We start from the raw sequence: 27,883 nt of genomic DNA, 5'->3' as shown, positions 1-27,883 counted from the left end.
ACGTACAACAACACAGAGTTACACATGGAGAAAAACAAACATAGTCAATAATACAGTAGAAAAACAAGTCTATATACAATGTGAGCAAATGAGGTGAGATAAGGGAGGTAAAAGGCAAAAAAAAGGCCATGGTGGCGAAGTAAATACAATATAGCAAGTAAAACACTGGAATGGTAGATTTGCAGTGGAAGAATGTGCAAAGTAGAAATAGAAATAATGGGGTGCAAAGGAGCAAAATAAATAAATAAATACAGAAGGGGGAGAGGTAGTTGTTTGGGCTAAATTATAGATGTGCTATGTACCGGTGCAGTAATCTGTGAGCTGCTCTGACAGCTGGTGCTTTAAGCTAGTGAGGGAGATAAGTGTTTGCACTTTGAGATTTTTGTAGTTCGTTCCAGTCATTGGCAGCAGAGAACTGGAAGGAGAGGCGGCCAAAGGAAGAATTGGTTTTGGGGGTGACCAGAGAGATATACCTGCTGGAGCGCGTGCTACAGGTGGGTGCTGTTATGGTGACCAGCGAGCTGAGATAAGGGGGGACTTTACCTAGTAGGGTCTTGTAGATGACCTGGAGCCAGTGGGTTTGGCGACAAGTATGGTTGACGAGCATGCATTTAGTTTTACTTGTATTTAAGAGCAATTGGAGGCCACGGAAAGAGAGTTGTATGGCATTGAAGCTCGTCTGGAGGGTTGTTAACACAGTTTCCAAAGAAGGGCCAGAAGTATACAAAATGGGGTCGTCTGCGTAGAGGTGGATCAGAGACTCACCAGCAGCAAGAGTGACATCATTGATGTATACAGAGAAGAGAGTCGGTCCAAGAATTGAACCCTGTGGCACCCCCATAGAGACTGCCAGAGGCCCAGGCAACAGGCCCTCCGATTTGACACACTGAAATCAATCAGAGAAGTAGTTGGTGAACCAGGCGAGGCAATCATTTAAGAAACCAAGGCTGTCTAGTCTGCCGATGTGGAGATTGACAGAGTCGAAAGCCTTGGCCAGATCAATGAATACGGCTCCACAGTAATGTTTCTTATCGATGACGGTTAAGATATCATTTAGGACCTTGAGCGTGGCTGAGGTGCACCCATGACCAGCTCTGAAACCAGATGACATAGCGGAGAAGGTATGGTGGGATTCGAAATGGTCGTTAATCTGTTTGTTGACTTGGCTTTCGAGGTCCTTAGAAGGGCAGGGTAGGATAGATATAGGTAGAGTGCCACCCCCTTTGAAGAGGGGTATGACCGCAACTGCTTTCCAATCTTTGGGACCTCAGATGACACGAAAGAGAGGTTGAACAGGCTAGTAATAAGGGTGGCAACAATTTCGGCAGATCATTTTTTAGAAAGCAAGGGTCCAGATTGTCTAGCCCGGCTGATTTGTAGGGGTCCAGATTTTGCAGCTCTTTCAGAACATCAGCTGACTGGATTTGGGAGAAGGAGAAATGGGGAAGGCTTGTGCGAGTTGCTGTGGGGTGTGCAGTGCTTTTGACCGGGGTAGGGGTAGCCAGGTGGAAAGCATGGCTAGCTGTAGAAAAATGCTTATTGAAATTCTCAATTATATAGTGGATTTATCATTGGTGACAGTGTTTCCTATCCTCAGTGCAGTGGGCAGCTGGGAGGAGGTGTATTTATTCTCCATAGACTTTAGTGTCCCAGAACCTTTTTGAGTTTGTGTTGCAGGAAGCAAATTTCTGCTTAAAAAAGCTAGTCTTGGCTTTTCTAACTGCCTGTGTATATTGGTTTCTAGCTTCCCTGAAAAGTTGCATATCATAGGGGCTGTTCGATGCTAATGCAGAATGCCATAGGATGTTTTTGTGTTGGTTAAGGGCATTCAGGTCTGGAGAGAACCAAGGGCTATATCTGTTCCTGGTTCTAAATTTCTTGAATGGGGCATGCTTATTTAAGATGGTGAGGAAGGCATTTTTAAATAAAAAAACAGGCTGACGGGATGAGGTCAATATCCTTCCAAGATACCCCGGCCAGGTCGATTAGAAAGGCCTGCTCGCTGAAGTGTTTCAGGGAGCATTTGACAGTGATGAGTGGAGGTTGTTTGACCGCTGACCCATTACGGATGCAGGCAATGAGGCAGTGATCGCTGAGATCTTGGTTGAAAACATCAGAGGTGTATTTAGAGGGCAAGTTGTTTAGGATGATATCTATGAGGGTGCCAGTGTTTACGGCTTTGGGGTGGTACCTGGAAGGTTCATTGATAATTTGTTTGAGATTGAGGGCATCAAGCTTAGATTGTAGGATGGCTGGGTTGTTAAGCATGTTCCAGTTTAGGTCACCTAGCAGCACGAGCTCTGAAGATAGATGCGGGGCAATCAGTTCACATATGGTGTCCAGAGCACAGCTGGGGGCAGAGGGTGGTCTATAGCAGGCGGCAACGGTGAGAGACTTGTTTTTAAAGTGGTAATTTTTTTAAAGTAGAAGTTCAAATTGTTTGTGTACAGACCTGGATAGTAGGACAGAACTCTTCCAGGGTTTTTCCAGGGTGCTAAAGCAGTGAATAAAACAAACTTAGGGAGGAGGCTTCTAATATTAACATGCATGAAACCAAGGCTATTACGGTTCCAGATATCATCAAAAGAGAGCGCCTGGGGAATAGGAGTGGAGCTAGGCACTGCAGGGCCTGGATTTACCTCTACATCACCAGAGGAACAGAGTAGGATAAGGGTATGGCTAAAAGCTACGAGACTTGTTCGTCTAGAACGTCCGGAACCGAGAGTAAAAGGAAGATTCTGGGGGCGATAAAATAGCTTCAAGGTATAATGTACAGACAAAGGTATGGTGGGATGTGAATACAGTGGAGGTCAACCTAGGTATTGAGTGATGAGAGAGATATTGTCTCTAGAAACATAATTGAAACCAGGTGATGTCATCGCATGTGTGGGTGCTGGAACTGAAAGGTTGGATAAGGTATAATGAGCAGAGATAGTGGCTCTACAGTGAAATTTGCCACTAAACACTAACCAGAACAGCAATGGACAAGGCATATTAACATTAAGGAGAGGCATGCTTAGTCGAGTGATCATAAGGTTCCAGTGAGTAGTGAGGTTGGTTGGGATAACGGCGATTCACACAACTAGCCAGGCCATCGGTAGCAAGATAGCATAGGATGGAGGTCTGTTTTTAGCCACCTTGTGCGTTTCCATCGGTAGATTAGTGGGGTTCCGTGTGGTAGAGGGGATCAATCCAATTGGCAAAATAGTTATAGTGACCCAAGAAAAATTGTCCGATAGACCTATTCAGATAGCAGCCGATAAGACTGCTAACGATTAGTGGGCCGCAGATGGGCATTCAGGTAACGTTGCGACGGAGGGGCCAGTTGGATAACTCCCTCGGGCAGATAACGTCGGTAGTCCAGTCGGGAAGGCCTGGTGGGGCTCCGCATCGGCAGTAAAGCGGGTCCGGATAGGTGATTGTAGTCCAGGAGTGGCTGATGGAACTCTTCAGCTGGTTAACTCCGGAATAATTGATGTTTGCTCCGGGATCGGAGCAGGAAGAAGGAAGAAGCCACTGCTCCAAAACCGCCATAAAAAGCCAGACTAGGGTTTGCAACTGCACATGAGGACAAAGATTGTACTTTTTGGAGAAATGTCCTCTGGTCTGATGAAACAAAAATAGAACTGTCTGGCCATAATGACCATTGTTATGTTTGGAGTAAAAAGGGGGGATGCTTGCAAGCCGAAGTACTCCATCCCAACCTTGAAGCAAGGGGGTGGCAGCATCATGTTGTGGGGTGCTTTGCTGCAAGAGGGACTGGTGCAATTCACAAAATAGATGGCAAAATGAGAAAGTAAAATGATGTGGATATATTGAAGCAACATCTCAAGACATCAGTCAGGAAGTTAAAGCTCAGTCGCAAATGGGTGTTCCAAATGGACAATGACCCCAAGCATACTTCCAAAGTTGTGGCAAAATGGCTTAAGGACAACAAAGTCAAGGTATTGGAATGGCCATCACAAAGCTCTGACCTCAATTCTATAGAACATTTGTGGGCAGAACTGAAAAAGCGTGTGCGAGCAAGGAGGCCTACAAACCTGACTCAGTTACACACGTTCTGTCAGGAGGAATGGGCTAAAATTCACCCAACTTATTGTGGGAAGCTTGTGGAAGGCTACCCAAAACGTTTGACCCAAGTTAAACAATTTTAAAGGCAATGCTACCAAATACTAATTGAGTGTACTGGGAATGTGATGAAAGAAATAAAAGCTGAAATAAATAATTCTCTCTATGTCAGGAGTTGTGAAAAACTGAGCTTAAATGTATTTGACTAAGGTGTATGTAACCTTCTGACTTCAACTGTATGTTTTAACTTAGTTTGAGAAAAGCTAATGGATTGGTCAAAATATGGCTGGCAGATTATAGACAAATCAAAAATCTGGTTTTACTTGTATATTTAAATCACTGTAAATCCACTTCACGGTGGATTTACTTCAATCGCTATCATGGACATCTCTAAGATTAACCACACTGAATCTGGAAGAAAACTATTAACTCATTCTTTGCGTATGTAACACTAATGCTCAATCATCTGCAAACATCTTCATGAACCATATCAGATTCACTCCAGATGTTGTATTTAAACTCATGAATGAACATAAAGGATGATAGTTCGTACATGATAGTGCTTGCTTTGTTATCCAAATGATATTGTGTCCTTTGTCATCCTGTGAACCCAGTTGCTCGCTGCTATATTTTTACTTGTTGTTTTTAGAAGTGTGACTTCAATAGGGATGTCACATTTTGGCTTGCAAGTGTCATGCCACTCTGTTGCTAATAGCTCATTTGTAACCCGTGCTGTCCTTTCTAACCAAATACAGATGGTTTTGGGCCAAATAGAGGAGCATCGGCGAAGCCACCAGCCAATCAACATCCCCTTCTTTGACGTCTTTCTACACAATCTGTGCCAAGGTATATTTACTTTTAGCTGACTCAAAGCACAGATAATACCAGACACGCAAAGAAATGGTGCCAAAATCAGGGCTCCAAACTAACATTTCCCCTAACTTTTTCAGTTGGTGGCACCATCCCATGATTGGATTGCACCCCCAAAAAATAGTATAATTTCAGTGCCACAAAAAAAGTAGTTATATTTTAAAGTAATTCTAATGTAATCCACAATGCTTTATTAAGAAGTGTAATACACCTGCATTGCTTGCTGTTTAGGGTTTTAGGCTGGGTTTCTGTACAGCACTTTGATATATCAGCTGATGTAAGAAGGGCTATATAAATACATTTGATTTGATTAATAGACCACTGAGATGGTATTCAATAAATAAGTTAATCCAGTCATTATCAAATCAAAATCGAATCATTTTATTGGTCGCTTACACATTTTGCAGATGTTATTGCAGGTGCAGCGATATGCTTATGTTTCTATTTATGTTTGGGGCGGCAGTTAGCCTAGTGGTTAGAGCGTTGGGCCAGTAACTGAAAGGTTGCTAGATTGAATCCCAGAGTTGACAAGGTAAAAATCTGTCATTCTGCCCCTGAACAAGTCAGCTAACCCACTGTTCCTAAGCTGTTATTGTAAATAAGAATGTATTCTTAACTGACTTGCCTAGTTAAATAAAGATTACATAAAAATTTCAAAGATTCTAGATTCTAGCTACAGCAGTGCACTAAGACAGAACAATTCAAACAAATTCGGGCTCCTGAGTCGCGCAGTGGTCTAAGGCACTGCATCTCAGTGCAAGAGGCGTCATTACATTCCCTTGTTCGAATCCAGGCTTTATCACAACCAGCCGTGATTGGGAGCCCCATAGGGTGGCGCACAATTTGTTAAATAAAGGTTAATAATATTAAAATAAATATACAGTGGGGCAAAAAAGTATTTGGTCAGCCACCAATTGTGCAAGTTCTCCCACTTAAAAAGATGAGAGGCCTGTAATTTTCATCATAGGTACACTTCAACTATGACAGACAAAATGAGAAGAAAAAAATCCAGATAATCACATTGTAGGATTTTTTAATGAATTTATTTGCAAATTATGGTGGAAAATAAGTATTTGGTCAATAACAAAAGTTTATCTCAATACTTTGTTATATACCCTTTGTTGGCAATGACAGAGGTCAAACATTTTCTGTAAGTCTTCACAAGATTTTCACACACTGTTGCTGGTAATTTGGCCCATTCCTCCAGCCTGGAAAGGACGAGATAGCTACAAACCAATAGGCTTGGCTTCAACCCCGCAACACACACACCAATTGATTTAATGGAGCGCTGAATGTATATATTTTTTTATCTTGCTTCGTTTGCTCTTTTCCATATTATGTCGATCTCTGGTAAGCTACCGAGGAAAGGGCTGAAAATAGCCCATATTGGCCTCCCGTGTGGTGCAGTGGTTAAGGGCGCTGTACTGCTGTTCGTGCCCAGGCTCTGTCGGAACCGGCCGCGACCGGGAGATCCGTGGGGCGACGCACAATTGGCCTAGCGTTGTTAGGGAGGGTTTGGCCGGTAGGGGATATCCTTGTCTCATCGCGCACCAGCGACTCCTGTGCCGGGCGCAGTGCGCATTAACCAAGGTTGCCGGGTGCACGGTGTTTCCTCCGACACATTGGTGCGGCTGGCTTCCGGGTTGGATGCGCGCTGTGTTAAGAAGCAGTGCGGCTTGGTTGGGTTGTGTATCGGAGGACACATGACTTTCAACCTTCATCTCCTACCCGAGCCCGTACGGGAGTTGTAGCGATGAGACAAGATACCACGAAATTGGGGAGAAAAAGGGCTAAAAATAAATAAATAAGAGAATAACCCATATTAACACATGTAGCCTTAGAAATAAGGTTAATGAAATCAATAACAGGAAGGTTGCAAGTTCGAATCCTCGAGCTGACAAGGTAAAAAGCTGTTGTTCTGCCCTCTTCCCACTGTTCCTAGGCCGTCATTGAAAATAAGAATTTGTTCTTAACTGACTTGCCTGGTAAAATAAAAAAATTACATCAGATAATATTCAAATGTTAACCATTTCTGAGACTCATTTAGATCATTCATTTGATGATACAGCAGTAGCAATACAAGAATATAGCATCTATATAAGAGACAAACGCTTTTGCGGGAGGTGTTGCTGTATATATTCAGGGCTATTTCCTTGTAATGCTTAGAGAAGGTCTTATCTGAAGTGTTGTGCCAAGTGAACCAGCAACCACATCTGAAGCCTTTTCTTTTGGGGTGTTTCTATAGGCCACCAAGTGCTAACAGTCAGTATCTCAATAATATGTGTGAAATGTTTGATAGTGTATGTGATGTAGGGTAGCCTAGTGGTTAGAGCATTGGACTAGTAACCGGAAGGTTGCAAGTTCAAATCCCCGAGCTGACAAGGTACAAATCTGTCGTTCTGCCCCTGAACAAGCAGTTAACCCACTGTTCCTAGGCCGTCATTGAAAATAATAATTTGTTCTTAACTGACTTGCCTAGTAAAATAAAGTAAAAAAAAAATAAAAAATGTAAATAGATGTCTACTTTCTTGGGGACCTGCATATTGACTGGTTTTCATCAAGCTTGTCCGCTCAATAGGAAGCTTCTCACTGTAACCAGTGCCTGTAATCTGGTTCAGGTTATTAATCAACCTACTGTACCAGGGTGTTTACAAATAATACAGGGTCAAGAGTATCTAAATGTATCGATCACATTTTTACTAATACTGTAGAACTTTGATCTAAAGCTCTATCCGTACCCATTGGATGCAGTGATCACAATATTATGGCTATATCCAGGAAAGCCAAAGTTCCAAAAGCTCGGCCTAAAATAGTATATAAGAGATCATTCAAAAGATTTTGCTCTGACTCTTATGTGGGTGATGTAAAAAATATTTGTTGGTCTAATTTGATTAATAAGGAGAATCAAGATGCTGCATTTGATGAATTTATGAAATTGCATCTTTCAATTATTGATAAGCATGCACCTGTTAATTTAAGACTGTTAACTGTTAAGGCTCCATGGATTGAGGAATTGAAAAACTGTATATTTGAAAGAGATCGTGGAACAGAAGGTGTGGCTAATAAGTCTGGCTTTCTGAAAATTGAGAAATGATGTGACTAAATTCCAATTTTTTTTATTTTTATGAAGCCAAGATCAATGATATAAAGAATGATTGAGATAAAAGTACTTTAAATTAAGTTCTGGGCAGAAAGACAAATTCAACTCCATCTTTTATTGAATCTGATCACAAAACCATTTGATCTTGCCAATTATTTTTATGTTTACTTAATTGACAAAGTGGGCAAACTTAGGCAGGAAATGCCAACAACTAACAGTGAGACATCTTATTCATGCATAAAAAAAAACGATAATGAAAGAAAAGTGGTGCAAGTTTGAATTTTGTAAAGTGGAAAAATGTATCGATCAATAATGACAAACCTGGCATTGACAACTTAGATGGAAAGCTACTGAGGATGGTAGCTGACTCTATAGCCACTCCTATATCTTTAATCTGAGCCTAGAGGAAAATATTTGTCCTCATGCCTGGAGGGAAGCCAAAGTAATTCCGCTACCCAAGAGTGCTAAAGCAGCATTTTAGTGGTTCTAACAGCAGACCTATAAGCTTGCTGCCAGCTCTTAGCAAACTGTTGGAAAAAATTAGTTTGACCAAATACAATGCTATTTCTCTGTAAACATATTAACAACAGACACTCAGCATGCTTATAGAGAAGGGCACTCAACATGTACTGCACTGACACAATTGACTGATTTGTTGAAAGAAATTGATAAGATTGGGAGCTGTACTGTTAGATTTCAGTGCAGACGTTTGATATTATTGACCATAACCTGTTGAAAAAAACTTGTCATGGCTTTTCAACCTCTGTTCTGAATCCATGATATGGCAATCTATCTAATAGAACTCAAAGGATGTTCTTTAATGGATGCTTCTCTAATGTCAAACATGAAACGTGTGGTGTATCGCGGCAGCTCTCTAGGCCCTCTACCCTTTTCTATTTTGGCATTAAACAAAACATGTATGCTGATGATTCAACCATGTACGCATCAGCAACCACAGCTAATGAAGTCACTGAAACCCTTAACGAAGAGTTGCAGTCTGTTTTGGAATGGGTGGCCAGTAATAAACTGGTCCTAAACATCTCTAAAGCGAAGAGCATTGTATTTGGTACGAATCATTCCCGAAGTTCTAGACCTCAGCTGAATCTGGCAATGAATGGTGTGGCTGAACAAGTTGAGGAGACTAAATTACTTGGTGTTACGTTTTAGATTGTGAACTGTCATGGTCAACACATAGATTCAATGATTGTAAAGATTGGGAGAGGTCGGTCTGTAATAAAGAGATGCTCTGCTTTTTTGACACCACATAGACACGCTCTAGTTTTGTCTTATCTTGATAAGTCGAGTGCTGCAAGGAAAGACCTAGTTAAGCTGCATCTGAGAGTTGAAACATTTAATGTGTTGAAAATCCAAAATTGTTTACATAGTCAACTTACACACAGCTCTGACACACACACACACACTAACCCCACCAGACCAGGGGTCTTTTCACATTTCGCAAATCCAGAACAAATTCAAGAAAGCATACAGTATTATTTAGAGCCATTATTGCGTGGAACTAAGTTCCATCTCATATAAACAGCAAACCTGGTTTCAAAAAACAAATAAAGGAACAACTCACGGCACAACGCCTCTCCCCTATTTGACCTAAATAGATTGTGTATGTATTGATATGTAGGTTACATGTGCCTTTAAAAAATATATATTTTTTGTTATGTAGTTCTATCCTTGAGCTGTTCTTGTCTGTTAATGTTCTGTATTATGTCATGTTTTGTGTGGACCCAGGAAGGGTAGCTGCTGCGTTTGCAACATCTAATGGGGATCCTAATAAAATACCAAATAGAAAAGATGTGTACAGCAGTAGTGATATTATCATCCTAGACTATATAATACAGTATGTGACGATTATTAAAGTGACCAGTGTTCAATTTATTATGTACATAGGCCAGCAGTGTCTAAGGTGCAGGGTACATTACTGGGGTGGTAGCCGACTAGTAACAGTGACTAAGTTCAGGGCAGGGTACTGGGCAGGCCGGCTAGTGGTGTCTGCATAGCAGTCTAATGGCCTGGAGATGGAAGTCATAGGTTGACAATATGGCTAATTTTTGTTATTTTACTTTCAAAAAAGAGCTCCAGAATCCTGATTTTGTTTTTGTTCAATAGATATGAAGTTGCCTTCATCTTTACGTACACTATTACATTTAGAGAAACATTTTAGAATAGCCCGTCTGATTCAGAACATACAGTTGCGACAAAATGGTTGCAGTCTGGAGCCCTGCAAAATGTATCATAATATCATATTTTATTCTGTTTTCGTAAAATCAAGAAATACATTACTAGTACTGGTAGATTATTTACTTGACCTAATCAGCCCGTAAGATTTTATTTAGCTTCTGAAAGTTAAAGTACAATTTGTCTTAAACTGTCCTGTTCATCTTGTGACCGTTAACAACAGGATCTAGTTTGGAACTCAAGGAGGACAAGTGCTGGGAGAAAGTGGAGGTTTCCTCTAATCACCATCGAGCGAACAAGCTCACTGACAAGAACCCTAAAACCTACTGGGAGTCCAATGGCTGCACAGGTTCCCATTTTATCAACATCTACATGCACAAGGGGGTGGCTATTAGGTATGTCCACACATCACTTTGGCCATACTGAGGGTTTATAATGTTGGAATGTTTACTCTTGATATCTATGCACAATATGTAAAGACAATTGAAATTGAAGCACACCTGTGTTGCTCACTGTTCCCTTGCCTGTATACCGAAATGTTTGTGTTATTGCCTTGTTCTTGCAGCTGTGGATTATTATGCTAGACTGCATGCTCTATCTTAAACAACTGCTGCGTTTACTTCAATGGCATCCATAGTTGTACTATTTATTACTGTAACAATTGGGCACTTACTGTAAGCACATTTTCTCCTGTTCTTGTTAAACCAAGGCAATTGTCAGTTCTTGTGGCCAGTGAAGACTCCAGCTATATGCCTGCCCGCATTGTAGTACTTGGAGGAGACGACCCCACAAATATCAACACAGAGCTGAACACAGTAAGTAGCTGTATAGGCAGGCAGGAGTAGGAACATCTTTGGAAGTAGGTTATAGGTATGATCTTGTCTTTTTAAGGTTTAAGCCTCGCCCCCAACTCTGTGATTTACAGGTCAATGTGCCTCCGTCAGCCAATCGCATTGTGTTACTGGAGAACATGACCCGCTTCTGGTCCATTGTGCAGATCAGGATCAAGAGGTGTCAGCAGGTGGGCTGTGGCATCATGAAAATTGGAATTTCAATTGAGTTTTACTTCCTGAATTGAAATGGTATTGATCACAACCCTGGTCAGCAGGGAGTCTACTTTAAAATGTTGAACCTGCATTAACATCATTTTCTCCACACCAGGGTGGCATCGACACGAGGGTCCACGGTTTTGAGGTGTTGGGGCCCAAGCCCACCTTCTGGCCCGTTTTCAAGGAGCAGCTTTGCTGTCGCACCTACCTCTTCTACACCACCAAAGCCCACACCTGGTGCCAGGAGATCCTTGAGGACAAGGCCCAGCTGCTGCAGCTCTTCAACAAGTAAACCTTTCTCTACTACACACTACTGCTAACTGCACTCATGCCCAGACTGCTCTAACCTGGCCTGGTGTGTGTGTGTCTGCAGACTGAACAGCGCTCTGCGACATGAGCAGATGTTTGCTGACCGCTTCCTGCCCGATGCCGAGGCAGCGGAGGCTCTGGGACGCACTTGCTGGGAGGCCCTCATCACCCCCATCGTACAGAGCATCACCATCTCTGGTAACTTCCGGAGTCACTGAATGTTTCTCAATATGCATACTACCGTACGCCACACACATGCGCCAAGTTTATTCTCCGAGGACGTTATCCTGAGTACGTTTTTGTGAGGACGAGAGTGTGGAGAACGCATAAAACATTACATTTGAGAAGCACTCCCACTACTGTATTACCTCACACTGCACCTCCTCATTCACTGAACCTTCTTCCAGCCAGGACAATGCAACAATGGAGACGAAACCAGATACACACAAAGCAAACGTTTTACTTCATAATTATCAGCTAGCTGTATGGAAATCATAATAATCTAGCTAGCTAGCCAAACAGGCAAAAATGACCTAAATCTAATGTTATGCAAGGTAGATGTACACTTTTCGTGGGTAGCGAGCTACCAATTCTTCATGGCGATCTGGCTAGCTAGCTAACAGTAGTAGATTGCCAGTTAGCCCCATTGACTGTTTATGGGCTTAAGATCTACGCACACTACAGTTGGTTTTGTGGGCAGGTAAACATGCCAAAATTAACACAGCATCTATTTATTAACGTATTAAGATACAATATTGTAGTCAGGCAACGTATGAGATGTTGCTATGCAACATTTCATTTTCTCTCTCTACAGTTCAAATAATGACATTTTGTGTAATTTTTACGTGCTTGCGTAATATTTCTGTGCATACTTTATGTTGCATGCTTAAAAATATGTTCAAATGGAGTAAGCATTCGACAAGTGCCCTCCGTGCTCCGTTTCGCATACTTTGATTTGGAATCATACTCCGACCATCCCATGTACCAATTTGCGTGCTTAGAGGACGTAGCACGGCATTTTGAGAAACACACTCTCTCTCAATTCCTGCAATTCAGCTACGTTCTGTCAGCCATACATTTTCATCAACTAAGATGATTTTCTGTCAGAGTTGTAGTATGCCAACCTTGCTTTTCTCCTCCACTCCTAACAGAGACCCAAGTCCTCAGTCCCCTCTCCTGGTTACTCACTGAGTACCTGGACAACGCAGAGTCAGCCAGGCGCTGCAAGAGTCGGGCCGCCATCTTCAACTCCCGCGTCCGTCGCCTCACCCACCTACTGGTCCATGTGGATACCAGCCGAGTGAACACAGAGGAGCTCAAGCCGCCCATCAAATGCAGTGAGTAATCCTGTAACCCTATAAACCAAATCAAATGTATTTATATAGCCCTTCGTACATCAGCTGATATCTCAAAGTGCTGTACAGAAACCCAGCCTAAAACCCCAAACAGCAAGCAATGCAGGTGTAGAAGCACGGTGGCTAGGAAAAACTCCCTAGAAAGGCCAAAACCTAGGAAGAAACCTAGAGAGGAACCAGGCTATGTGGGGTGGCCTGTCCTCTTCTGGCTGTGCCGGGTGGAGATTATAACAGAACATGGCCAAGATGTTCAAATGTTCATAAATGACCAGCATGGTCGTATAATAATAATAAGGCAGAACAGTTGAAACTGGAGCAGCAGCACGGTCTGGTGGACTGGGGACAGCAAGGAGTCATCATGTCAGGTAGTCCTGGGGCATGGTCCTAGGGCTCAGGTCCTCCGAGAGAGAGAGAGAAAGAGAGAATTAGAGAACGCACACTTAGATTCACACAGGACACCGAATAGGACAGGAGAGGTACTCCAGATATAACAAACTGATCCTAGCCCCCCGACACATAAACTACTGCAGCATAAATACTGTAGGCTGAGACAGGAGGGGTCAGGAGACACTGTGGCCCCATCCGAGGACACCCCCGGACATACCCTACCACTTCTTTACTTCTGATAAACACTGAAGTCTTTTCTCTGTCCAGCTGTGACTGATATTTCATTAGGCATAGTGGGACAAAATGTGGGCCTCTCAACCTTTTTTAATAGTATTTTGGCAATTATTGCCCCTAAAATTGGGTGTGGAAATCCTACAGGAATTGCTCATCAAAATGAGCTGCAAATCTCAGTAGACTAAAGACTAGATTTTGCATGGTAGTATAATATTTGGAAATGCGAAGGTATTGATACTTTATTCATAATATTTGGTTGACAACCCATCACGTCTTCCGTATTTCTTTTGTTTTCAGAAGGTATCAACCGAAGCAAAGTTTTAAAGAGTAAGTAAGAGCTTAGAGGCTAATGTACTGCATTTAGTTATTCTTCCAGCATCTCCATTTTTATATTACTAATCACTGAGACGTTCCGCTTTCCCCCCACACGCAACCCTCCAGTTTGAATTGAAAATGATCAGGACGATGTGTTACTCCTTTGTTTCTTTCACTTGTTTTTGGCTGCAGTTTCATCTGCTACATGACCAAAAGTATGTGGACACCTGCTTGTCAAACATCTAATTCCAAAATCATGAGAATTAATATGGAGTTGGTCCCCGCTTTTGCTGCTATAACAGCCTCCACTCTTCTGGGAAGGCTTTCCACTAGATGTAGGGACTTTGCTGCGGGGACTTGCTTCCATTCAGCCACAAAAGCATTAGTGAGGTTGGGCACTGATGTTAAGTGTGGAAGACTTGTCGCCCATGTCGACAAACAATTTTTGTATGGACCTCGCTTTGTGCACGGGGCATTGTCATGGTGGAACAGGAAAGGCCCTTCCCCAAATTGTTTCCACAAAGTTGGAAATACAGAATTGTCTAGAATGTCATTGTATGCTGTGGCGTTAAGATTTACCTTCACTGGAACTAAGAGGCCTAGCCCGAACCATGAAAAGCAGCCCGAGACTATTATTCCTCATCCACCAAACTTTACAGTTGGCACTATGCATTGGGTCAGGTGGCGTTCTCCTGGCATCCTCTAAACCCAGATTTGTCCGTCGGACTGCCAGATGGTGAAGCGTGATTCATCACTCTAGAGAATGCATTTCCGCTGCTCCAGAGTCCAATGGCGGTGAGCTTTACACCACTCAAGCTGACGTTTGGCATTGCATATAGTGATCTTAGGCTTTTGTGCAGCTGCTCGGCCATGGAAACCCATTTCATTGAAGCTCCTCCTTCCAGTAGCAGTTTGGAACTTGGTAATGAGTGTTGCAACCGAGAACAGACCATTTTTATGCCCTACGTGCTTCAGCACTCTGCGTTCCCATTTTGTGAGCTTGTGTGGCCTACTACTTTGCGGCTGAGCCGTTGTTGCTCCTAGATGTTTTCACTTCATAATAACAGCACTTACAGTTGACCGGGGCAGCTCTAACAGGGCAGAAATTTTACAATCTGACTTGTTGGAAAGGTGGCATCCTATGATGGTGCCATGTTGAAAGTCACTGAGCTCCTCAGTAAGGCCATTCTACTGCCTATGTTTGTCTATGGAGGTTGCATGGCTGTGTGCTCAATTTAATATACCTGACAGCAACGGGTGTGGCTGAAATAGCTGAATCCAGTCATTTGTCCACAAACTTTAATATATGCAGTGTATTTATTTTTACCTTGAATTTCTCAAACCTTTTGCTTAGAAGATAACTGATTTTGTAATTTTCTTTCAGATGGCAAAGAGGGAAAGAACAAAGATGCAGCTGCTGTGTCCTCTTCGTCCTCCAACTTTGTCAAGCCGAAGGGGAAGAACATCAGCAGTATTGCAGGGATAGCACTATGTTGGCAGGGCGTGGTACAGAGACAGGTTAGCCAGTCTTACTTCTCTAAAAACATTGAGGCCCATTATTAACCTACTCTGATCTAATGTTCTTGAAGTAAGTAGGCGTAGTCATTCGGATCTAAAGTTTAAGTCAAGATGGCATCAGTAAATGAATCTCAGGACGGATTTAAGTTTCTTAAAAAAAACTTTTTTTTACTTGAGAATGATTACTCAACCTATGTTTAACAGGTGAAGAAGTTCTTGGACTCGACGTGCAGTCTGCCAGACTTTGTGGAGCGTTACAGGAACATGTACCTCCGTCTGAAGAATGCCATGGAGGAGCTGTTTGGCCAACAGACAGCATTTGTGCTGGCTCTCCGCCACGGTTTCTCTGCTGCTCTCCTACAGCTCTCCATCCTCACCGCCATGCATGTGAGTTATACTGAATGACCTGTACTCAATACTACCTGGGTCATGTTCATTAGGGCAAGCAACGGAAAACGGCAATAGTCCAAATGAACGTGACCTGACAGTGTACCTGTAACATATCTATGCTCCAAATCACTGCTGTCTGTGTGGGTTACATTCTCTATCTCTGTGTTTGCAGATGAGTGAGCGGTTTGCCCAGTACATCGACATGATGATCCAGGAGAGTGGAGTGGACTCTGGCAATGTGGAGACTCTTAACCAGTTGCAGCAGTTTCTAGAACCTATGCTCTTCCTCTCCGGCCTGGAGCTTGCCAACACCTTTGAGCACTGTTACAGGTAAGGCCACATTTCTTTATCTCTAGCAGATTCCTGCACGGGTCACTTTTTTGGAACTGCACCTGCCCCGTGCCGGCCACATAAATTCCAAACCCTACCCGATATCTACCTAGAATTGTTCCTGGAGCCGGTCTGTGACCCGCCAAATAACATACATTTATTTCATTATTTGTATGACTCCAGAGTAGTACACTATTAGAATTAGTCTGCATGTCTATTCAATATTTGGATAAAAGGAAACCATGTCATTAAGAAGGAATGCAGTCTTATTTTCACAATGTAATGCTGCACAACTCAAATTGCTTTTAAAAAATAGCCTTCTTATTAGCCGCCTCCTTCCCTGCTGAAGCTTATAGCCGACATAACAATACCCTTACATTTAGTATTTTTTAAATAATCTGTTCCCAGAATTCCCAGAATTGAATATGCTGTAGATTATTGGCTACTCAAACTTTTACCAGCCTCATAGGTTTAAACTTTATATGGGCTGCGTATTGGTCTAAATTAACAAAAACCTGAATTCATGTAATAATTAACCAAAATATCTTAAACTAATAACTACTTGCACTTTTGCCAGTTTGGGTATCCATCTACCGGGTTGTTGTTCTCGTCCACAATGACTGGAAAAATGATTTGTGCAGCACCTGTTTCCACGATGGTGTATTCCACCATCATAACCTTTTTATTTCTCCTGTTACATTAGCCATTTTTATGTGAGCTAGGAGTCAGGGAAAATAAACTTGGAAATGTATTGTCAAGAGGTGGAAGGGAGCATAAGCTCTACACGTGGACAATTTAGGAATGTTTCAACACCACACACATAATGGACAGTTCCCTGCTCCACTCTCTCCCTGTGTGGTTAGTAGCCTAGGCTATGTCTGTCTCACTGCTCACATAATAGAATTTGCAACACAATTCAACATAACTAGCTCATTTGTTAAAATAATATCTCGTTTTAAAACGTTACCGACCTGCAATATAATTGTTCTGTACCGTGAGTCGACCCTAAGACCATTTATCATTCATAAAAGGACCATATTGTAGCATTGTCTAGAGTCTCAATCCATCTCTTTTCCCCATCCCCCTCCTCCACAGGTACTACCTCGGTGACAGGCTGCTGGGTCAAAGCAAGGTGTGGCTAGAGACTGCTGTCATAATGCAGATAGGCACCTGCTTCCCAAACCGCTTCCCCCAGCAGATGCTGAAGAATCTCAGTGAGTCTGAGGAGCTGCAGCAGGAGTTCCACCTCTACCGCCTCCAGCAGCTGGACAAGACCCTGCAGGATGTCAACGAGGAGGTGAGCAGAGAATAAAAACCACCACTGCAATGTTTTTATATAAATACATACATACATACATTTGTCCACATTTTGTTACATTACAGGATTATTATTATTTTTTTTTTAAAGACCCTCATCAAGCTACACACAATACCCTGTAATGACAAAGCAAAAACAGGTTTTTAGACATTTTTGCAGAAAATACCAAAAATAATATCTGAAATGTCACATTTACGTAAGTATTCCTACCATTTACTCAGTACTTTGTTGAGGCACCTTTAGCAGTGATTACAACCTCGAGTCTTCTTGGGTATGACACTACAAGCTTGGCACACCTGTATTTGGGGAGTTTCTCCCATTCTTCTCTGCACATCCTCTCAAGCTCTATCAGGTTGGATGGGGAGCATCTCTGCACAGCTATTTTCAGGTATCTCCAGAGATGTTAGATCGGGTTCAAGTCTGGGCTCTGGCTGGGCCACTCAAGAACATTGAGACTTGTCCCGAAGCCACTCCTGGGTTGTCTTAGCTGTGTGCTTAGGGTCATTGTCCTGTTGAAAGGTGAACATTCGCCCCAGTCTGAGGTCCTGAGCGCTCTCTGGAGCAGGTATTCATCAAGAATCTCTGTATCTGTTTATCTTTCCCTTGATCCCTTGGTCTTCCAGTCCTTGCCGTGTTGAAAAACATCCCAATAACAGGATGCTGCCACCACCATGCTTCACCATAGTGTCATGACTCTCCCGACAGTGGATCAAAAGACCCATTAGCTAGGCATATGTTTGAAGATAGCCAGACCTCCTCTCTCCCACAGAATCGGGGAAGGGGGATGTGCCGGTCTTGACACCTTAACAATGGGTCGTAAATTTTTAAAGAAAGAAATCCGTTTTCCCGCCAAAAACTCTTAACGGACAAAGAATGAATGTTGGCACAATATTCCTAAAATTGGTGTGTGGGGATCTAAAGAATAATCCTGTCATATAGTTTTATTATTTTGTGATGTCATTAAGGATGGTATAACCTAGTAACTGTAATTCTTAAATTGTACGCATTCTATGTGTCAAGTTTACATCTAAATGTTGTATAAAATATATTAATAAATAGGAAAATACTTTGGTGAAGATAGCAATGTGATTTTAGCCTTCTAAATGAGGTAATTGCGTTTCATATAAACTTGTGCCCAGTCAGTAACCATGCCCAAGTGAGCATATCCATGTTGGCGTGATTGAACACCCCTTTTGGCCTGAGTGCTTAAAAGACTTCTCAAGGATCGGTGTCCCTCTAACGGGACAACTTCCGGTGAAACAGGAGGGCGCAATTCAAATAAATAATCATACATGTTATGGATTTTAAACATTTAGGTACATATGTGTCATATCGGCTGATTTACAGTAACTATTACAGCGAAAAAATGCCATGCGATTGTTTGAGGACGGTGCCCCACGTCAAAATATTTTTCCACCGGCACAGGTTTCATACATTCACATATAATGATTAAATATTCACTGACTTTTTGAAAATCCTACTCTGATTTGTCATCCAAAGGGTCCCAGCTATAACATGTAGTGTCGTTTTGTTCAATAAAATCTTTCTTTATATCCCAAAAGGTCAGTTTCGTTGCGCCATCAATTTGAGTAATCCACTCGTTCAACTTGCAGAGAAAGGAATCCGAAAATCTACCCCTAAACTTTGTTTCAATAAGTCAAAATGCGTTTCTATTTACTCCTCAGATACCCTAAAATGTAATCAAACTATAATATTTATTTAGGAAAGAAGTATGTTCAATAGGAAACCGATTTTAGCAGGTGCGTAATGTCTTCATGGCGCACACAAACACGAATTATTCTGCTAAAACTGATATTTCGTATTAGTTTTTGAAGTTACAAGCCTTAGACCTTGAACATAGACTGCTAACACCCCGTGGAAGCCATAGGAATAGCATCCAGGGAGTTAATTTTCAATATGATCTTTCTCTTGCATTTCTAAGACGATGGTCCCTCTCAAAAAAAAAACAGTTTGGGTTTTTCTTTGGATTTTCTAATACCCTATCTATTGTGTTATATTCTCCTACATTATTTAACATTTCTACAAACTTCAAAGTGTTTTCAGGCAGGAAGTGGAGAAAAAGGGGCCCAGCCCTAAGAGGTTTTTAAAAGGAACCGCTAACGAAATGTACATTAGACCAGCCTGACAGCATGAGCTGAATGTTATGAAATGGTTTAAAACTATGAGACCAAAACATGCCGGGTTGCTGCTGGCGTGTAAAGTGGTCGGGAGCCTGAACCTGAAGAATCAACCATGAGACCACTACCAGACCAGCCGATGTACAGCGCAAGCTGAACGTTACAAATGGTTTAAACTCTGAGATCACTGCAAGACCAAAAGACGCGAGACCATGTTCTACAAGTTGAAATGGTTAGAAACTTGGAAGCTCTCAACCTCAACACGAATGTGAAGATCACCTAGGAAACCAGAAACATTGCCTACAGCTGTGCATGTAAACGTGGTCCTAGAACTTTTTACTAAAGACAAGGTGGGAAGGAGAATCCCAACAGACAACCATTGGTACATCTGAAGTATTTGTTCTAACAAACACTCCACTACCAGAGAAGCTCTATAAATAAGGACAAACCAGAGCCTTACATCGAGCGACTACCCAGAGACAGATCAATTGGTTTCAACAAATGGATGACGATCAGGTACAATTACACGTAAATGTGACTCACCACCTGGATTTGGTCTTATGTAGCAAAATGTGATTTTTATTTATTTATATTGGATAAAAGTAGAGACTCCGAGCTACAAATGGTATATCATACACTGCATTTGAGGAACAGTGAGAAAGTAATTTTGCTTTGAAAGTTGATCAACTTGTATAGTCTTGAGAAAATCACCTTTTGAATGTTTTGGTATCTAGTGATGAGCTCTTCTTTGTCTACACCCATTCAGCATCATTCACACCTTAAGCTCTAGCCCCACCCATCTAGTTTCACTCGCACACTTGATGCTCTGGTCAATGATTTGTTTACCTCTGGACAACATGACAAAAGCCTAACCAGCTCTGCTGGCAACCAATTTCATTATGCTTTTTTGCAGATGTTTACTGACACTGGCCATATTCAACGGGTGTTGTACACATGTCACGTAACGTTTGCTAACGAGCCAGCCAGCCAGCTAACGTTAACTAGTTAAACAACAATGAACAAAGTACCGTCAATGCCTAACATTAGGCTCTAACTAGAAAAACGAACAGCTCTGGGAAACAAATAATAATGTCCGCAAGGGAGCTAGCCAGCTAACTAGCTAACAGTACACTTTAGCTTAAGACATATAGCTAGCTAGCTAGGTAGGTAAACAATGAACCTAGCTAGGTAAACAACGTTTAATATCACACACGTAATGTTAGCTAACGAGTCAGCCAGCTAACGTTAGCTAGTTAAACAACAATGAACAACATGCCAACAGTGCCACAGTGCTGGGAGCTAAACAACCAGGTCCAATGTTAGCTAGCTAACATTAGGCTCTAACTAGAAAAGCAAATGGCTCTGGGAAACAAGTAACATCAGCCACCTAACGTTCGCTAGCTAGCTTGCTAGCAGTACACTTTCGCTTGAAATGAAACCACTTTGTCAAAATTACAAACGTGTAATATCTGAATGTAGCTAGCTATCTTACCTGTATACATCATACATGATGGACGTGTCTCCCTGTCAGGAATGCCATACCACGGTTGCCCTTAGTTTGAAGATGTCATCCAGACACAGGTGTTTTGTCCATGTGTTTAGCTATCATACTCTAATTCCACTGATTTCAAAAAGTGATCCTCCAGAAAGTGGAGAGCAACACTTATGCAGCTCCACTACACAATACATTTTTCAAAAAGCAGCTTTCGCACAGGATTACCAACAGACTGACGAGCTCAAATAGACAGAAGCCTTGACTATGACAGACAAATCTGAACTCCTCTCTGGGAAGGTTGCCAGCTTTTTCTGTGGTTTAACCAACAAGGCTCGTAATTACCATTTTATTCGTATTTACAGAGGGCATACAAGTTCAAGGCATTTCTGCCCAAAAAATGCATTTTGATAAAAATATTTTTTATGATCAATCGGCTCTCCTGTGAAGCTGTGACTTGCGACATACGTCTAGTTTCCTGAATCGGGTCACAAATATATATATTGCATTTCTAATCCGTTTGAGAGGTAGGGTGCTAAGTATTAATATTTCCATGAGTGTAGATTCCAAATGTTTCCAAGTGTTCTCTCACTCTAACTTATATTTTTTATTTTAATCTTTATTTAACTAGACAAGTCAGTTAAGAACAAATTCTTATTTACAATGATGGCCTACACTGGCCAAACCCGGACAACGGGTTTGGCCACTCCACAACCATCTCTGCAGCACTCCACCAATTAGGCATTTATGGTATAGTGGCCAGACGGAAGCCACTCCTCAGTAAAAGGCTAATTAAAGATTATCTGTCCGAAGAATCCAAGAATGAACTCTTTTGCCTGAACTCTGGAGCTCTGTCAGAATGACCATTGGGTTCTTGGTCACATCCCTGACCAAGGCCCTTCTCCCCCGATTGCTCAGTTTGGCTGGGTGGTTCCAAACTTCTTCCATTTAAGAATGATGGAGGCCACTGTGGTTTTGGGGACCTTCAATGCTGCAGACATTTTTCAGTACCCTTCCCCTGATCTGTGCCTCAACACAATCCTGTCTGAGAGCTCCACGGCTAAATCTTTCCACCTCATGGCTTAAGTTTTTGCTCTGACATGCCCTGTCAACTGTGGGACCTTTCTAAATCATGTTCAATCAGTTGAATTTACCACAGGTGGACTCCAATCAAGTTGTAGAAACACCTCAAGGATGATCAATGGAATCAGGATGCACCTGAGCTCAATTTTATGTCTCATAGGAAAGGGTCTGAATACTTATATGAATAAGGTATTTCTGTTTTAATTTTTAATGAATGTTCAAACATTTCTAAACAGTTTGGTCTTTATGGGGCATTGTGTGGAGATTGAGTAAAATTAAAAAAATATATATATTTTAGAATAAGGCTGTAACATAACAAAATGTTGAAAAAGTAAACGGCTTAATGATAAGTAATGTAGTGTCATTTTGGAGTAACTTTTAATGTAAATAAGAATATAATAGTAATGATGAGTGAAAGTTACAGACGACATTAATATCATACCCCTCAGAAAATGCTAACCTCCCCTTCTATTGTAATGGTGAGAGGTTAGCATGTCTTGGGGGTATGATATTTGTGCGTGTATCTTTCTCACTCATTATTATTCACGATCCATTCAGGATTATCCGTAATCATGATAGTTTTCAAATGAATGTAGAAGTGTTCAGAAACCATTTTCTAATCTTATTTACAATAAAAGCAATTCCAAACGATACTACATTGTTTACCATGTATTTATATTGGGCAAAATAATCTGAAACAACCAAAACGAACAGCAAATGACTCCAAATTTGTAGAGTCACAAGCTTGATGTAGTCATTGATTGCTAGGAATATGGGAACTAATACTAAAAACATTACTTTAATAGACATACAGTTGAAGTTGGAAGTTTACATACACCTTAGCCAAATACATTTAAACTCAGTTTTTCACAATTCCTGACATTTTAATCCTAATAAAAATTCTGTTTTAGGTCAGTTAGGATCACTACTTTATTTTAAGAATGTGAATAATAGGAGATAATTATTTATTTCAGCTTTTATTTCTTTCATCGCATTCCCAGTGGGTCAGAAGTTTACATACACTCAATTAGTATTTGGTAGCATTGCCTTTAAATTGTTTAACTTGGGTCAAACGTTTTGGGTAGCCTTCCACAAGCTTCCCACAATAAGTTGGGTGAATTTTGGCCCATTCCTCCTGACAGAGCTGGTGTAACTGAGTCAGGTTTGTAGGCCTCCTTGCTCGCACATGCTTTTTCAGTTCTGCCCACACATTTTTCTATAGGATTGAGGTCAGGGCTTTGTGATGGCCACTCCAATACCTTGACTTTGTTGTCCTTAAGTCATTTTGCCACAACTTTGGAAGTATGCTTGGGGTCACTGTCCATTTGGAAGACCCATTTGCAACCAAGCTTTAACTTCCTAACTGATGTCTTGAGATGTTGCACAATATATCCACATCATTTTACTTTCTCATGATGCCATCTATTTTGTGAAGTGCACCAGTCCCTCCTGCAGCAAAGCACCCGTACAACATGATGCTGCCACCCCCGTGCTTCACGGTTGGGATGGTGTTCTTCGGCTTGCAAGCATACCCCTTTTTTATGGCCAAACAGTTCTATTTTTGTTTCATCAGACCAGAGGACATTTCTCCAAAATTACGATCTTTGTCCCCATGTGCAGTTGCAAACCGTAGTCTGGCTTCTTTTTGGCAGTTTTGGAGCAGTGGCTTCTTCCTTGTTGAACGGCCTTTCAGGTTATGTCGATATAGGACTCATTTTACTGTGGATATAGATACTTTTGTACCTGTTTCCTCCAGCATCTTCACAAGGTCCTTTGCTGTTGTTCTGGGATTGATTTGCACTCTTTGCACCAAGGTACGACAATCTCTAGGAGACCGAACACGTCTCCTTCCTGAGCGGTACGACGGCTGCGTGGTCCCATGGTGTTTATACTTGCGTACTATTGTTTGTACAGATGAACGTGGTACCTTCAGGCGTTTGGAAATTGCTCCCAAAGAAGAACCAGACTTGTGGAGGTCTACAATTTTCTTTCTGAGGTCTTGGCTGATTTCTTTTGATTTTCCCATGATGTCAAGCAATGAGGCACTGAGTTTGAAGGTAGGCCTTGAAATACATCCACAGGTACACCTCCAATTGACTCAAATGATGTCAATTAGCCTATCAGAAGCTTCTAAAGCCATTACATAATTTTCTAGAATTTTCCAAGCTGTTTAAAGGCACAGTCAACATAGTGTATGTAATAATCTGTGAAAGTGAAATAATCTGTCTGTAAATAATTGTTTGAAAAATTACACAAAGTAGATGTCCTAACTGACTTGCCAAAACTACAGTTTGTTAACAAGAAATTTGTGGAGTGGTTGAAAAACAAGTTTTAATGACTCCAACTTAAGTATATGTAAACTTCTGACTTCAACTGTAAGTGATTTTGTCCCAATACTTTCGATCTGTTTAAAATGGGTGGACTATGTACAAAAATGAATTTCTTAATGGTTCACCCAATATGGATGAAAATACCTTCAACTTAAAGCTGACAGTCTGAACTTTAACCCCACGGTCATTGTATCATTTCAAAGTGTTGGAGTACAGAATGTACTCTGTGCCACTGTCACAATACTTTTGGAGCTCACTGTATATAACATATGATCGACTCCAAAGCAGCATACACATTGTCGTGACGTGACTATCATTGTGATGACTGCTATTTATCAAATAGTTATTTCTCAATTTAAATTAATCATGTAACAACTAACTCATTAGGAATTTGGGGCACCACGGGAAATGTATGTTTAATCTCCCGAATTAACTCCAGAGTATATAGACATCGTACCAGTCACCAATTAATAATTTCCTCATATCAGTTTCATTCTGAACGTCGTTGACTTCGTAAATCTGCACCATCCTGAGTCTTACTAATAATCATTCTGTACTATACAATACATTGATTTGATTATTTACTAAGAAGCTAAATTATAAGATATGATAGACGCAGTGTAGGTTATTGATAAGAAACTTAACATGATGACAAGTCCCTAGCGGACTAATACAATATGACACTGGCTACACAAGATGGAGATTTAAATTTAAAGAGCGAGAAAGCGACAGAGAAGCAACACTTGGATACATTTGGAAACTATACTTATAATAGCCCTAATACCTTGCCCCGAACTGCCGCTCTTATGGGTAAGAAGTAATGCATGTATTTACGTGTTGAAGGTCTTCGTCGGGTGTCTCTGTTGGGCCCAGGCCTCTGTGGGCAGTCCTCTGTTTCTCGGTGTAAGTCTCTGATTGTCCACGAGATGTCACAATGTCCTTTCTCTTAGTTGTCGTGTTTACTTGTACTCGTTCTGGAAGAGGGGTCTTCGGAGCCGTGTAGATGATCCCAGAGTGGGGATAAGAGCAATGTAGACAAACAATGATTTGAAGAGGATAACCGGATGGTCCTGCTTAAATTCACTTTCTTAGATACAGTACTTAACCATAGCAATGATTAAGAGGTTCCTTTGTCTTCAACCTAACGTTGCATTTCGGGTTCGTGACTAATCGTAGACCTCAGCTGCAACTTGTGGCCCTTCTAGTCTGATATGTTAATTCTTAACTCAAATGCTTTATACCTTTTTGAAAAATTGAGGTGTTTACATCAGGCTGGCACGCTCTCTGGGTTCCCTGGGGCGTGGCTAGTTACGAGTCAAGGTATCACAATATGATCTCGTTAGAGAACTAAAATCACAATCTTATCGTCATAAAAACATTCTTTATCCTGGATATTTTCCACACAATGTAAAGTATGTAAACATGACATACACATATGAAAGCTCTTCAAGTTACAATGTTTTCGTTATAACGTCTTCATGCAACTTTTAATGACATCACAACATAGACAGTAATTTTCCATATTCCATCTCTCATCATTCCCAATATTCGGATATTGAAATATATTGTCCATGGTTTAATGTTGAAGTTCTTGGGGGGCAAACTCTTCTGTAACACAGATGCATTCCATTTGCCCAAATTAGGCCCCAAAAGGAATCGTCTGCTGCCTATTGTTAACGATCTACGTGAGATGTCATAAAGCGCCCACATCATTCCTCTCCCCGGAGCGCTGTAGAGCTGATCCACTGTAATCTGATCCTTTGGATCCTCACAGGAGAGTCATGACAACATATATGGCCTATTGGGAATCCAACCCATAACCTCCCAAAAATGTTGTGTTTTTCTATGCTGCAGATGATGGATGATCAGCCGTCCGAGCCTGATGAGGAGAGTGAGGTGAAGGTGCTGGTCCTGTCTCCTCGCTGCTGGGCAGTCTCCTCACCCTGCTACCTGGACAACTCCAGCAGATACTTCCCCAAGCAGCTCTCCACCTACCTGGCCGAGTTCACAGACTTCTACTCTAACAGTCAGTCCCATTCTGTCATCTGTCTTTTCACAAAGTTTTGGCTGTATGTTTCTCTCCTCATATTGATTATACACTGGACAAATATGTCAAGTGTAACATGTCAAGTGTTGGTCCCATGTTTCTTTAGCTGAAATGGATATTCCCAGAAATGTTCCTTATGCACAAAAAAAAACTGATGTGTTTATCCCTGTTGGTGAGCATTTCTTCTTTGTCAAGATCATCCATCTGACAGGTGTGGCATTCCAATAAGCTGATTAAACAGCATGATCATTATACAGGTCCACCTTGTGCTGGGGACAACAAAAGGCCACTCTAAAATGTGCAGTTTTGTCACACAACACAATGCCACAGATGTCTCAAGTTTTGAAGGAGTGTGCAATTGACATGCTGACTGCAGGAATATATCCACCAGAGCTGTTGCCAGAGAATTGAATGTTCATTTCTCATACCATAAGTCGCCTCGAACATCGTTTTAGGGAATTTGGCAATATGTGCAACCGGCCTCACAACTGCAGACCACGTGTAACCACACCAGCCCAAGACCTCATCTGGCTTCTTCACCTGCGGGATTGTCTGAGACCAGCCACCCAAACAGTTGATGAAACTGAGTATTTCTGTATGTAAGCCCTTTGTGGGGAAATCTCTTTGATTGGCTGAGCCTGCCCACCCACCCTGCCCAGTCATGTGAAATTCATAGATTAAGGCCTAATGAATTTATTTCTATTGTATGATTTACTTATATGAACTGTAAAATCTTTGAAAGTATTGCATGTTGCGTTTTATTTTTGTTTTAGTATATTTTAGATCTTTCTCATAAGCCAAAATCTCGCAAAGTTCCATCAGAGCCAGTCCGTTATAATGTCATCTATGAGAACGAAGTGCTAGAGGCTGATTGGTGTGTGGTATGTGTTTTGTCTGCAGGCCAGTGCATGTACAATCTGACCCACAGTAAGCCCCGGCGTCTACAGTGGACCTGGCTGGGCCATGCAGAGCTGCACTATGGCTCCTGCACTCTCTACGTCTCCACCCTGCAGATGTACATCCTCCTACAGTTCAACCACCAACCGGTAACTAGATGGGGGAAGCACAGTGCGATGGGGAAATTGAGTTTAAGAATTACATTTTTTTAATTGACACTAAACTACCTCCTGTTGTTATTTTCAGGATGTATCTGTGGAGGCTCTTCAGCAGGCTACAGGCCTATCTCCGACAGTGCTGGCCCATGCACTGTCTCCCCTCACTGCAGAGAAGGGCATTCTCACCACAGACAGCCCTGACAACAATCTTGTGAATGGTGAGCTCCCGCTCTGTCTTTCCCTGGCTAGTTCTTTCTCTGAGCCTTTCACAAATGCATTCTATGGAGCTACTGTGGATCCCTCCA

General features: G+C 41.7%; 1 protein-coding gene across 5 annotated transcripts in view; it reads left to right on the top strand.

Moving 5' to 3' along the window:
- The window catches only part of LOC109889851 (cullin-9), a 67,633-nt gene that overhangs the window by 21,614 nt on the left and 18,136 nt on the right, over positions 1 to 27,883 (top strand). For 2 of the 5 annotated variants that reach the window (XM_031823416.1, XM_020481608.2), the window contains exons 15-29: positions 4,824 to 4,914; positions 10,452 to 10,623; positions 10,938 to 11,043; positions 11,154 to 11,249; positions 11,390 to 11,565; positions 11,651 to 11,784; positions 12,738 to 12,923; positions 13,860 to 13,889; positions 15,262 to 15,395; positions 15,600 to 15,782; positions 15,958 to 16,115; positions 17,211 to 17,412; positions 26,331 to 26,502; positions 27,424 to 27,569; positions 27,667 to 27,796. In XM_031823416.1, the coding sequence (XP_031679276.1) occupies positions 4,824 to 4,914; positions 10,452 to 10,623; positions 10,938 to 11,043; positions 11,154 to 11,249; positions 11,390 to 11,565; positions 11,651 to 11,784; positions 12,738 to 12,923; positions 13,860 to 13,889; positions 15,262 to 15,395; positions 15,600 to 15,782; positions 15,958 to 16,115; positions 17,211 to 17,412; positions 26,331 to 26,502; positions 27,424 to 27,569; positions 27,667 to 27,796 (2,116 nt within the window). The remainder of the gene's footprint in view (positions 1 to 4,823; positions 4,915 to 10,451; positions 10,624 to 10,937; positions 11,044 to 11,153; positions 11,250 to 11,389; positions 11,566 to 11,650; positions 11,785 to 12,737; positions 12,924 to 13,859; positions 13,890 to 15,261; positions 15,396 to 15,599; positions 15,783 to 15,957; positions 16,116 to 17,210; positions 17,413 to 26,330; positions 26,503 to 27,423; positions 27,570 to 27,666; positions 27,797 to 27,883) is intronic. The other 3 variants (XM_031823415.1, XM_031823417.1, XM_031823414.1) reach the window with 2 other exon arrangements.

The sequence above is a fragment of the Oncorhynchus kisutch genome, linkage group LG4 (genome assembly GCF_002021735.2).
Source record: "Oncorhynchus kisutch isolate 150728-3 linkage group LG4, Okis_V2, whole genome shotgun sequence".
Classification (NCBI taxonomy): Eukaryota; Metazoa; Chordata; class Actinopteri; order Salmoniformes; family Salmonidae; genus Oncorhynchus; species Oncorhynchus kisutch.
Note: the sequence above shows the minus strand (reverse complement) of the source record. Positions and strands in the feature narration are given on the sequence as shown.